Source organism: Cervus elaphus, chromosome 11 (genome assembly GCF_910594005.1).
Source record: "Cervus elaphus chromosome 11, mCerEla1.1, whole genome shotgun sequence".
In the NCBI taxonomy this organism is placed as follows: domain Eukaryota; kingdom Metazoa; phylum Chordata; class Mammalia; order Artiodactyla; family Cervidae; genus Cervus; species Cervus elaphus.
In genome coordinates this window covers 98,451,807-98,465,033 of record NC_057825.1, presented here as the reverse complement: position 1 = coordinate 98,465,033, position 13,227 = coordinate 98,451,807, and the positions used below count along the sequence as shown (strand labels likewise).

The window sequence follows — 13,227 nt, the reverse complement described above, 5'->3', positions numbered from 1 at the left end:
TTTCCAGAGTTTGCTGTGATCCACACAGTCAAAGGCTTCAGCGCAGTCAATAAAGCAAAAGTAGATGAGCACTGAGTGAGCATCAACAGGTATAAAAACCACCAGATAAGGGTTGATGGAGGGATCAGATAAGAAAGAACCCCTGAGTCCACGACTCAGTCTCGGCATCACCAGAAGTGAGACAAGCAGAAAGCAGGTGCCTAATGATGTGATGCGTCAGCAAGTACCAGCACCATCTTGAATCCACCTCTAATTAAGTATCCAGATCCATCTACTACTTTACAAGAAATTCAGAGAATACAGGGATGCGATCAATCACACCAAAAGAAAACAAATGCAGATTGTGGGATAGTCTCCATTAGATCAGTGACATGAAACAAAGTGGGAAGGTGGGGTGGTGAAGTAAAATTGCTACATTGGGTTGGCGAAAAAGTGGGACAGGGTTTTCTATAGGGTCTCTTTTTAAAAAAATATTTGTTCATTTGGCTACACCTGGTTTTAGTTGCAGTATGCATGATCTTTAGTTGCAGCATGCAAACCAGTAGTTGTAGCATGTGGGATCTAGTTCCCTGACCAGGAATCAAACCATGAACTCCTGAATTCGGAGCATAAAGTCTTAGCCACTGGACCACCAGAAGAGTCCCTTCTATAAGAGCTTAAGGAAAACCCGAGCAAACTTTTTGGCCAAGCCAATAGATTAAGAGACTCAAGAAGCATAACCACATTGACTCAATAAATGGGCATCAACTTTTTCAAATCTACAGGGTTTCACGTGGTTTGTCAGCATTAATGCACCTCGGTGAGTAGGACTTTTTTCTTCGTAAATTTGTTTTCTTTTCTTTGGCTGTGCTGGGTCTTTGTTGCTGTATGCGGGCTTTCCCTAGTTGTGGAGAGCATGGGCGATTCTTGAGTGGTGCACAGGCTTCTCAATGCAGTGGCTTCTCTTGCTGCGGAGCACAGGCTCTAGAGCATGTAGGCTTCAGCAGGTGCAGCTCCCGGGCTCTGGAGTACAGGCTCAACAGTTGTGGCACACAGGCTTAGCAGATCTGAGGCACGTGGGATCTTCCTGGACCAGGGAACGAACCCGTGTCCCCTGCATTGACAGGTGGATTCTATACCTCTAAGCCACCAGGGAAACCCCGATAGTGGGCCTTTTTGCCCACAGTGATTGATGAGAAGTTTCTGCAAAGTCTAGCAGGCTCACGGACTCTTCACAGAGACTAAAGAGCACCTTTAAGTTTTTGTCTCTTATGCTGTCAATTACTCCATGACATAGAAACCAAGAATATACCACGGGGAAAGGACAGTCTCTTCAGTAAACAGTGTTTGGAAAACTTGGATAGTCGCATGCAAAAGAATGAAACTGGATCACTATCTCACACCATACACAAAAATCAAAATGGATTAAAGGCTTGAATGTAAGGCCTGAAACTGTAAAACTCCTAGAAGAAAAAATAAGGAATAAGCACCCTGACATCTGGAAATGAGTTTCTGAATCTGACATCAAAGCAAAGGAAACAAAAGCAAAAACAAGCAAGTAGGACTACATCTCATTAAGTAGCTTCTGCACAGCAAAGGAAACCATCAATGAAATGAAAAGGTAATTTACTGAAGGGGAAAAAATATTTGCAAACTTGTATTTGGTAAGGGGATAATATCCAAAATAGTAACATTTATAAAGGACTCATATAACTCAACAGCAAAAACCCAATCCAATTACAAAATGAGAAGATCTAAACAGACATTTTGTCAAAGACAATAGTTGGCCAACGGGCAGGTGACAAGGTACTCAACATCCCCAACCATCAAGGAAGTGCACATCAAAAACAAAGAGACATCACTTCGTCTATGAGAATGGCTTTTACAAAAATTAAAGGAGAGAAGTTATAGTGAGGATGTGGAGAGAAGGGAACGGTTTTGCACTGTTGCTGGGTAGTCGCTATGGAGAACAGCATAGAGGTTCCTCAAAACGTTAAAAGAATCAACAGAACTATCATATGATCCAGCAATTCTGCTTCTGGGTATTTATCTGAAGGAAATAAAAACAGGATCTTGAAGAGACATCTGAACCCCCATATTCACTGCAGCACTATTTACAACGGCCAAAACCTGGAGACAACCCAGGGGTCTCTCAGTGGGTGGGCGGATGAAGAAGGTGTGATACAGAAGTACAACAGAATATTATTTATTCACGAGAAGGAAGGACATCCTTCCATCTTCAACAACATGGATGGGCGCTGAAGGCACTAGGCTAAGTGAGACAGGTCAGATAAAGACAAATACTCCATGACTTCACATGTGGAATCTAAAAAAGAAAGCAACCCGTTCCAGTATTCTTGCCTGGAGAACCCCATGGACAGGAGAGCCTGGTGGGCTATGGTCTACAGGGTGGCAAAGAGTCGGAAACAACTGAAGTGACTTTGCAAACACAGACACAAAGATTAAACGGTGGTTACCAGGGGCTGGGGGGTAGGGGGAACAGGGAGATGTTGTCAAAGGGTACAAACTTCCAGCCATAAGGTGAGTAAGTTCAGGGGCTACAGCACAGCTGGTGCAGCATGATGATTAAAGTTAATTATACCATATTACATACTTGAAAATTGCTACGAGAGTAGATCTTAAACGTTCTCACCGCAAAACAGAAATAGTAATTAGGTGACGTGATGCAGGTATTACTGAATGCTATGGTGGTGATCATTTGGCCATGTGTAAGTGCATTAAATCAACACAGTGTACGCTTTAGAACTCCCACAGTGTTATCTACCAGTGATCTCTCAGTAAATGTGGGATAAAAAAAGAGAAGATGTTGTCTCATCTCTGCTTCCTGAGCCTCGCCCCTACCCCACAGCAAGCTTCCTCTTTTAGCAGCACTCCAGGGAGCCTCCACCAGTCACTGACTGGCCCCCGCCAGGAGCTGAGAACACAAGGATGAAAAGCGCACTGTCCACGGACGCTGGCGATAGAAGATGGACAAGTGGACAGGTCATTTCAGCCCAGCTCACCCCTCCAGCTATGCTCTCGTTTCTTGTCTGCGTTTTGGTGGAGAGACAGGGTGTGTGGGGGCGGGGGTGGGGGGAGCAAGTGTTATAATGTCCCTGGGGCCGGCCCAGTGAAGACATGTAAAAGTGAGCAACATTATCATCTCTGGCTCCCTGAGCGTCTGGAGCTGCCTTTTAAAAATGCGTGCAGAGCTCGCTCTTCTCAAGCTACACGTGGGTGCTTCTTGCTCCCCGCCAACACCAGGAAAAACACTCAAAGACAAAACTCTAATCGCTCCTCTTTAGTCATTTGGTGCCACCAAGTGGTCAGTGTTATTTCCGTACCCGTGTGCAAAGTTGCTTAAGTTTTGTCTGACTCTTTGTGACCCCACACACTGTAGCCCTGCAGGCTCTTCTGTCCATGGGAATCTCCAGGACAGGAGATACTGGGGTGGGCTGCTGTGCCCTCCTCCAGGGGAACTTTACAACCCAGGGATCGAACTCACATCTCTCATGTCTCCTGCACTGGCAGGCAGGCGGGTTCTTTACCATTAGCGCCACCTGGGAATGGAACACTAGTGTAATTTCTACTCCCTTAGAGATGGGCGAGGAGACAGTGAGGAGGGAGGAGACGGGACCCTTCCCAGGGATTCTGGAGCCGGTGACCCTGTCTCAGTAAGGTCTGTGAACCAATTCCAGGGTCATTATGCCTCCCAAAGAGTTTTATTCTCAAATTAAGGTGCCAATGTTGTTTAAAAGAAACATAAAGTCTGACAAGGCAACAAATCTGTTGTTTTTTTCCCTCCTTTTACTCACAGAAATAACTGCTAGAATAATTGAAGCATATGCATTGTAACTATATTTTGATGAAGTACAAGTTAGGAAATAAGGATTTCTTCACTAGACTTTCCCATATTTCATACCTATTGGTTTTGTTCTTCCTAACAATGTTTTTTTTTTGGAGGGAGGGCCTTCCCCTGTGGCTCATCTGGTAAAGAGTCCACCTGCAATGCGGGAGACTTGGGTTGGCTTCCCGGTAGCTCAGCTGGTAAAGAATCTGCCTGCAGTGCAGGAGACCCTGGTTCCATACTCCGCTATTCTTGGGCTTCCATTGTGGCTCAGCTGGTAAAGAATCTGCCCGCAACGAGGGAGCTCTGGGTTCGATCCCTGGGTTCGGAAGATCTCCTGGAGAAGGGAAAGGCTACCAATTACAGTATTCTGGCCTGGGGAATTTCATGGGCCATAGGTCGCAAAGAGTCAGACACGACCGAGCAACTTTCCCAGATTTTGTAGAGAACAACATTTTTTGGATGATTTTTCCTAAGAAGTAAAGTAAGAAGCCTTTCCCCTACTCCTCTCTAATGGAAAATTTTCTTATTCAGTTACTCAAGGTTTAGGCTTAGAGAGATTATTTTTCTGGTATAGTATCCAGGTCCTCAAAAAGAGTTTTAAGTCAAATGAAATCAGGGATTACATCCTAATCTTGCCACTCTGAAGAACAGGACACTGGGCGGATTTTCTGAAATTTCTCCCAGGCTTGTTTTGCTCACTGTTACCTCCTCTCCTATATTTATTGCAGACTTTTAATACGTACACACCTGGCACATAGAAGGTACCTAACAATCTTCCCCCACCAACTTTCTGCATCCCTATGTACAAAAAGACAGAAAACATCACTTCTGTGGAAGAATCTCAAACATCTTCTGTGGAATTATTTAGGAGGAGAGTGGGCTCAGAAGTCCATCATGACAACAAGCCTGAGTTTTTGGGTCCTCCTGTGTCTTCCTCTGCTCCCTGGAACACACAAGCCTGAAGGACGGAAAAGACAACTTACTCCAGCTCATCCTCTGAGTCGTAGCCCACTGGTCCCGACTCAATGGCCATGACCTCGTTCTTCGCCTGACTTTGCTTCCAGGTGCTACTTCCTGTGGAAGAAGACGACTCCTTTCTCTTCTTCTTCCCAAAGAACTTCTTAAACGTTTTGAATTTGGACTTTTTCTTTCCTACGCAGAAAGAATGCATATAAGTATCTGCCAAACATGGATGAGATGTGCGTGAGGAGAGAAAGTAAGATTTCTGTCCAAACATCAATTATTCACTTCCGATAAGTCCTTTTCCCACACAGGAGGACACGAAGCACACAGCATACCATTTTTGCACACCTGAAAACAAATCTTGAATGAAGGAGTCAAGAAAGCTTTGGAGCATGATCACAGAGTCAAAAGCACACGAAAATTTCCTCTTACTTGAAATGAATCATTTTCAACAGGTCTTTCATTTCCTTGGTTATTAAATATATTCTTTTTTAAAATTTATATTCCTCCTTCCCAAACTGATCTATTTATTTTTATCCCTTGGCCTTGCCACAGGGCATACAGGATCTTAGTTCCCCAACCAGGGATCGAGCCTGGGCCCTCTGTGTTGGCAGTGTGGAGTCTTAAACACTGGATCAACAGTGTGTGTGAGTTGCTCAGTTGTGTCCAACCTTTGCGGCCCCATGGACTGCAGCCCACCAGGCTCCTCTGTCCATGGGGATTCTCCAGGCAAGGATGCTGGAGTGGGCTGCCATTTCCTCCTCCAACAGGACCAACGGTGGTGGTGGTTTAGTCGCTAAGTCCTGTCCAACTCTTGCGAGTCCGTGGACTGTAGCCTGTCAGGCTCCTCTGTCCATGAGATTCTCCAGGCAAGAATACTGGAGTGGGTTGACATTTCCTTCTCCAAGGGATCTTCCCAACCCAGGAATCGAACCCAGGTCTCCTGCCTTGTAGGCAGATTCTTTCCCAACTGAGCTATAAGGGAAGCCCAACAGGGAAGTCCTTAAATTTATTCTGAGTTTGTTTTCAAAAACTTTGTATTTTGCCTCGGGGTATAAAATGCAGGAGACTCCGCTTCGATTCCTGGGTCAGGAAGATCCACTGGAGAAGGGATAGGCTACCCATTCCAGTATCTTGGGCTTTGCTTGTGGTTCAGCTGGTAAAGAATCCGCCTGCAATGTGGGAGACCTGGGTTTGATCCCTGGGTTGGGAAGATCCCTGGAGAAGGGAAAGGCTACCCACTCCAGTCTTCTGGCCTGGAGAATTCCATGAACTGTACAGTCCATGGGGTTGCAAAGAGTCGGACACAACCGAGCAACTTTCACTTCACACTGTCAATTAACAATGTTGTGATAGTTTCAGGTGAGCAGCAAAGGGACTCAACCATACATACACATGGATCCATTCTTCCCCAAACTCCCCTCCCACTCAAGCTTGCCCCTTGACATTAAGCAGAGTTCCCTGTGCTGTATAGTAGGTCCTCATTGGTTACCCATTTTAAATACAGCAGTGTGTACATGTCCATCCCAAACTGTTCTGATGCAACCACTGTTCTGATTTATATTACCATATTTGTTTTGCCCATCCTTGAACCCACACAGCACATCCTGGGTGGAATCACACAGCATACATGCTTGTGTGGTGCTCCTTTCCCTCCATGGAGATGCATGCATTTTCCAGTCTTCCTTTTTCTAAATGCTGAGCAATATTCCATTGTATAAACCAAATCAGATTTTAATCCCTAAAATAAAAATAGTCCAAAGCAAAAAGTCTTGGCGAGGTAAAGGCTATAATGATAACCCAAATCATTTTTCAAAATAATCCTCAAGTGCTAAGCATACGTGTGTGTGTATAAGGTGAATCACTTTGCTGTAGAGCAGAAATTAACACAACAATGTAAATCAGCTATACTTCAATAAAATAAATTTTTAAAAAATCCTCAAGTGCTTCATTTAGCATGGATGTAGGCACCATGGACAATCAGAGGAGGCCCAGCCTCAGGCAAGAGGCGCTGCTGGAGTGCCGAATGCTGTGATGAGCTAACAACGTTTGGGGAGAAAACCCGTCAACTGGTGGAGGTACTGCTGATGCTGTCATGCTTCCTGGAGTGTCAGAATCTGCACCGGGGTCCCCAACCTCCGGAATCTAATGCCCGATGATCTGAGCTGGAGTTGATATAATAATAATAGAAATAAAGTGCACAATAAATATGATGTGTTTGAATCATCCCCAAACCATCCCTCCAACCCTGGTCCATAGAAAAACTGTTGTCCAAGAATCTGGTCCCTGGAGCCAAAAAGCCTGGGGACTGCTGGCCTACCCTTTTAAACATTTCGTGATCTCTTCTCTGGCATCGCCTTTGTCCTCATCCACAAATTCCCATCATATTCAGGATCCTGAGATTTCAGTAGCTCAGCAAAGTTGATTCCTTTCCTTCTGAATATGAGAACAGAAGGATGGAACATCACAGGTTATCAGGATGCTGCCTAATATATCCTGAAAATTTGCTCACAATTGATTCATTTGATAAGTAGGTCATTTTGTAAAGTGAATTCCTTTCTAAAAAATAAGTAGGATCTTAATAATTTGTTGACATTAATGCCTGCCTTGGGAAGTTTACATGATCGTGCCTTCACGTGGAGAATTTCTTAGGATTATTCTATAGCAGGAATACCTCTATTACCTTAAGGGGAGTATATCCATACCCCAAAAGAAATGAGTTCTACAGTCAAGTTCTCTTAACTTCTTTTTTAAAATATTTCTTAGTTAATTAACTAATTTTTGGCTGCTCTGGGTCTTCCCATCTTTCTCCAGGTGCGGTGCTCAGGCTTCTCACTGCAGGGGCTCCTCTTGTGGAGGACAGGCTCCAGGGCTCGAGGGCTTTTAAGGGCTTGGCTGCCCCGTGGCACATGGAATCTTCGCAGACCAGGGATGGAAGCCCTGTCCCTTGCACCGGCGGGTGTATTCTCAACCACTGGACCACCAAGGGAATCCCTTCTTAACTTCTAGTGGAGGTTTCCCCACCTTTATAATGTCAAAATGTTCATGCTATTAACTGATGGGTCTTCACTCAGTCATGTCCAACTCTTTGCGACCCCATGGACTGTACAGTTTCCATGGACTGTACAGAATTCTCCAGGCCAGAATACGGGAGTGGGTAGCGTTTCCCTTCTCCAGGAGATCTTCCCAACCCAGGGATCGAACCCAGATCTCCCGCATTGCGGGCGGAACCAGCTAAGCCACAAGGGAAGCCCAAAAATACTGGCCTATGGAACCAGGTCTCCTGCAGTGCAGGCGGATTCTTCACCAACTGAGCTGCCAGGGAAGCCTGATGGGCCTCAGAGAGAGCGGATTATCTGGAAAGGCTCCTCAGGGTTTTCTGAATCATGGGGCACTATCTGGCCTTGCCAGTTGACAGACAGATATGTATCCCAGAAGGGCGGAACAAACACGCAGCCTCACAGTCCTTTACGGTCGAAGATAGTGCTTCGGAATTAAAGGGAGTGGCTGCAAAGATCCGAAGTACAGTCGCAAAACACTGATTTGCCATGATTAGCTGGCCTTACAGTGGGGGCCTATGTGTGTTATATCTGTTCACCTACTAGGCTTTTTAATTTGTTTAATGGCTATAGGAACTATTTGGGTTTCCTGCTTCTTGAATTCATTTTATTTTTCTAAATATCTGACTTTTTTCTTTTTTCCCCCAGGTTCATCACTAATTTTATTTTATTGCTTATTTTGTAATTCGGATACAGTAGATTTACAACGTTGTGCTCGTTTCTGCTGTACAACATCGTGGATCAGCTATTGTAAACATATACATCCTCTTTCTGGAGCCTCCCTCCCACCATCCCCCTCCCCCAGGTCATCCCAGAGCAGCGGGCTCAGCTTGCTGTGCTGTGGGCAGCTTCCCGCTAGCTGTCTATTTTACACACGGTCGTGTATATATTTCAGTGTTACTCTCTCAGTGCTTCCCACTCTGTCCCCAACTCCATTCTCTATGTCAGCATCTCTATTTCTGTCCTGCAAATAGCTTCATCAGTACCACTTTTCTCAGGTTCACATAATGTGTTAATATATGATTATTTGTTTTTTCCCTTCTGACAATGTAACTCTGTATGACAAACTCTAGGTTCCCATGCTTTCACATGTATTGGCACATAGTTATTAATAATAGCTTTTTATTTTAGCATCTATACTATCTATAATATAGCCCCCTTTTCTCAGCCCTGGTATTATCTGTACCTCCTTTTCTCCTGGATCAATCACATAGGAGGTTTGTCAATTTCATCTGCCTTAAAAAAAAAAAGTCTGGCTTTGTTAATTCTTTTCACATGAGAAAAGAATTAGTGCAATATTTTTGCACTGAATATTTCGTGCAATATTTTTATTATTGAACTCTAGCTTAATTGCATTGTGGTCAGTGAACACACTACATGATTTGAATCCACTGAAATTTGTCCAGACTTGCTTTATGGCTTAACATAAATTTGAAAATGCTCCTAGAGTACTTAAAAATAATGTATTCTCTTCACTGGCCCATATACATCAATTAGGATAAGGTCTTTTTAAGTGTGTTGTCCAAGTACTTTATGTCTTTAATTTTTAATACATTTGTCGTATCAATTAGGTGTATTAAAAATAACCCACTTTGATTGTAGAGTTATCTTTTTACTTAACTGCCAATTCCTACTCTGTAACTTTGGACATTATGTTGATAAATGTCATAGAAAGGTAGAATTAATATCTTCCTGTGGAAGTGAACCTTTTGTGAAATGACCCTCTTTAGTAATAGTAATGCTTTTTGCCTTAAACTTTATTTTGACTGCTATTGATACAATGCTAGCTTTGTATTGTATTGATACACCATGCCAGCTTTCTTTGGCCCAGTGTTTGCAAGTTTCATTTTCTTCTATCCTTTTACCTTAAACTTTTCTAATCCTTATATTTAAGAGATTTAGAGTTTTAGAGTGGGCTTCCCTGGTGGCTCAGTGGTAAAGAATCTGCCTTCAATGCAGGAGACACAAGTACCATCCCTGGGTCAGGAAGATCCCCTGGAGAAGGAAATGGCAAACCACTCTAGTATTCTTGCCTGGAGAATCCCATGGACAGAAGAGCCTGAAGGGGTCCATGGGGTCACAGAGTCAGACACAACTTAGGGACTAAACCACCACCAGAGTTTTAGAAAACCAATCTGATCTTTAACTTTTGATGGGAACAGTAATATAATTAGCTACTGCCACTTACTCTAGTTTGTTGTTTAGTCGCAAAGTCATGTCTTATTCTTTTGAAACCCCATGCACTGCAGCCCACCAGACTCCTCTCCATGGGATCTGCCAGCCAAGAATACTGGAATGGGTTGTTATTTCCTCCTCCACGGGATCTTTCCCACCCAGGGATCAAACTCACTTCTCCTGCATTGGCAGGCAGCTTCTTTACCACTGAATCACTTGAAAGTGAAAGTCGCTCAGCCGTGTCTGACTCTTTTCAACCCCATGGACTGTTGTTCCCCAGGCCAGAATACTGGAGTGGGTAGCTTTCCCCTTCTCCAGGTGATCTTTCCAACTCAGGGATCAAACTCAGGTTTCCCACATTGCAGGCTGATTCTTTACCAGCTGAGTTACTTGGGAAGCCCTTATTCTAGTTACTGCCATGTTAATAAAAAACAAGTCTACCATCTTTGTGGTCTTTTAAAATCTTTCTTTCTGTCTTTTGGCTTAACTGACTTTAAAAGAACATTCTATTTTTTTCCACTTCTAGTTTGTAAACTTTGTCTTTTATCTCTGTTCTTTCAGGGGTTACCCTAGAAATTATACTACACATTCTATTATGGAACAAAATAAGAAAGTCAGAATCAATTCAGTTCAGTTCACTCAGTCGTGTCCGACTTTTTGCGACCCCATGGACTGCAGCATGCCAGGCCTCCCTGTCCATCACCAACTCCCAGAGTTTACGCAAACTCATGTCCATTGAGTCGGTGATGCCATCCAACCATCTCATCCTCTGTTGTCCCCTTCTCCTGCCTTCAATCTTTCCCAGCATCAGGGTCTTTTCAAATAAGTCAGTTCTTCAGTCAGTTAGAATACTTTCATCTTATTTAATGCCCTACTGTTTTCATTCTGATCTTTAAAAACCCAAAGATACTATTCCATATTCATTTGCTTTTATTTGTTTATTGTTAAATTTTTATTTTGTTTAATTTTTGGCCACACCGCACATTATGTAGAATCTTAGTTCCCCGACCAGGGATTGAACCCGTGCCCCCTGCATTGGAAGCACAGAATCTTGGCCACTGGACCGCCCGGGAAGTCCCTCACGTTTGTTCAGATGTGTCTGCCTGTTTCTGATCCTCTCTGCTTGTCACTCCTTCTTTGTCCAAACCTTCCATAGAGTATGCTTTTCCTTCTGCCTGAAGGCAGATTCCTTTGGAATCTGAGGATCTCCTGGTGACAAACTCAGTTTTTGTTTATCTGAAAATGACTTTATTCCTGAAGCTCCTTCCTGAAACATCATTTTTCTAGGTTTAACATTCTAGGTTGGCAGTTACTTTTTCTAAGTTATTCTTTTAATAATATTGAAGACATCATTTTACTGCTTTGTGGCTTCTGTTGTGTGGTCAACAAGTCAGGTTTTTGCTTCTCTGAAGGGCCTTTTTTTTTTTCTTCCCCTCTCAGACTAATTTTAAGATTTTTCACTCTTGTCTTTGGTTTTCTATATTTTCATTCTATGTGGATTTCCTTTTATTTATCCTTCTTGGGAGTCATTCAGTTTGTTAAATTGTAGATTGGCTCATCTTTTTTTTTTAAGTGAATTCCAAAAAATTCTCAGCTACTCTTTCCTCTCCTGAGACAGTGCTCAAATGCACATTAATACCCTCTTATTTACCTCCATGCTTCTTGTCCTCTTTCTGTATTTTCCTTCCTTTTACCATTTTATGATACATTCTGTGTACTTCCTTGTGATCTTCCTCAGGCTGATGTAATCTGCCATTAAACTCATCAAATGAATTTTTCATCGTAATAGTTTTACTTATTTCTAAAAAATCCACTTGATTACTTCTCAAACCTGGTACGGTAGGTCCCTTTACATACTAATGAGTTCTGTTCCAAGAACATGTACAATTGGACAAGCACAATTTGTTCATAAGTTCAACAAAGTTAGCCTAGGGCCCCCACTAATACAGTTGGCTATATATTAATAGTGCATGTGTGCGTGTCTGTGCTAAGTCACTTCGGTCGTGTCTGACTCTTTGTGACCCAGGGACTGAACCAGTATCTCCTGTGTTCTCTGCATCACAGGAGGATTCTTCACCATTGAGCCACCCGGGAAGGCCAATATTACAGCGCAGTACCTTAAAAAGAACAGCAGGTACAGTGCAACAACTGTCATACGGGGCTGGCACACACGTTCCCATCTTTGAAAGCTGAAACTTGAAGGTCTGTATGTAGGGGACTTACTGTACATCATTTGAAAGTTGTTTTAAAAATTTTATCAATAAAATTCACTCTTTTGGGGGTATACAGAGTTGAATAATCACCACCAAAATCACACTGATTGGATCACAAAATCACGCATCACCCCCCTGTGCTGTCTTTTATACTCAAACCTTTCCCCTATCTTTAACCCCTGGAAACCACTAATATCTTCTCTGCTCTTACTGTTTTTCCTTTTCCAGAATGTCACATAGAGTCACTCAGACAGTATGCATCCTTTTGATTCTGCCTTTTTAAACTTATCACCACACGCTAGAGATTCCTTCATGTTGTTACAACAATCAAGAGTTTGTTCCTAACTACTGCTGAGTACTGTTCCATTGTATGGGCTTCCCAGGTGGTACAGTGAACAAAGAATTCGCCTACCAATGCAGGAGATGCAGGAGACTCGGGTTCGATCCCTGGGGCAGGAAGATCCTCTGGAGCAGGAAATGGCAACCCATTCTGGTATTCTGGTATACTTGCCAGGACAGAGGAGCCTGGCAAGCGGGCTATAGTCCATAGGGTCCCAAAGAGTTGGTTCCATTGTATAGATACAAACAAAGTGGTAAGCAAAACTAAAAGTGCTATAGGCTTTTGTGTAACCATGCGGTTTCATTTCTCTTAGGTAAATGCCTAGGAGTCAGATTGGTGAACCATAGACTAAGCGCATGTTTAATTTTATAAGAAACTGACAAGTACTTTCCAAAGTGGCGTAACATGTGCATTTTCATCGGCAGTATAGGAGGTTTCAGCTGCTTTGGATTCTCCTAGCATTTGTTATTGTCAAGTGTGTTTCTGTTGGTTTTTCCCCCCATTCTAATAGGTGTATAGTGGTATCTCATCATAGCTTTTAGTTTGCATTAACTAATGACTATTGATGTTAAGCGTTTTTTCATGTGCTTCTTGCCACTTGCATATCCCCTTAAGTAGAACATCTTTAAAAATCCTTTACCTATTTTT

General features: G+C 43.1%; 1 protein-coding gene across 6 annotated transcripts in view; it reads right to left on the bottom strand.

Moving 5' to 3' along the window:
* Positions 1–13,227, bottom strand: part of CRACDL (CRACD like) — a 125,461-nt gene that overhangs the window by 32,888 nt on the left and 79,346 nt on the right. For all 6 annotated transcript variants that reach the window (XM_043918632.1, XM_043918633.1, XM_043918635.1 and 3 more), the window contains exon 3: positions 4,813–4,981. In XM_043918632.1, coding sequence (XP_043774567.1) covers positions 4,813–4,981 — 169 coding nt within the window. The remainder of the gene's footprint in view (positions 1–4,812; positions 4,982–13,227) is intronic.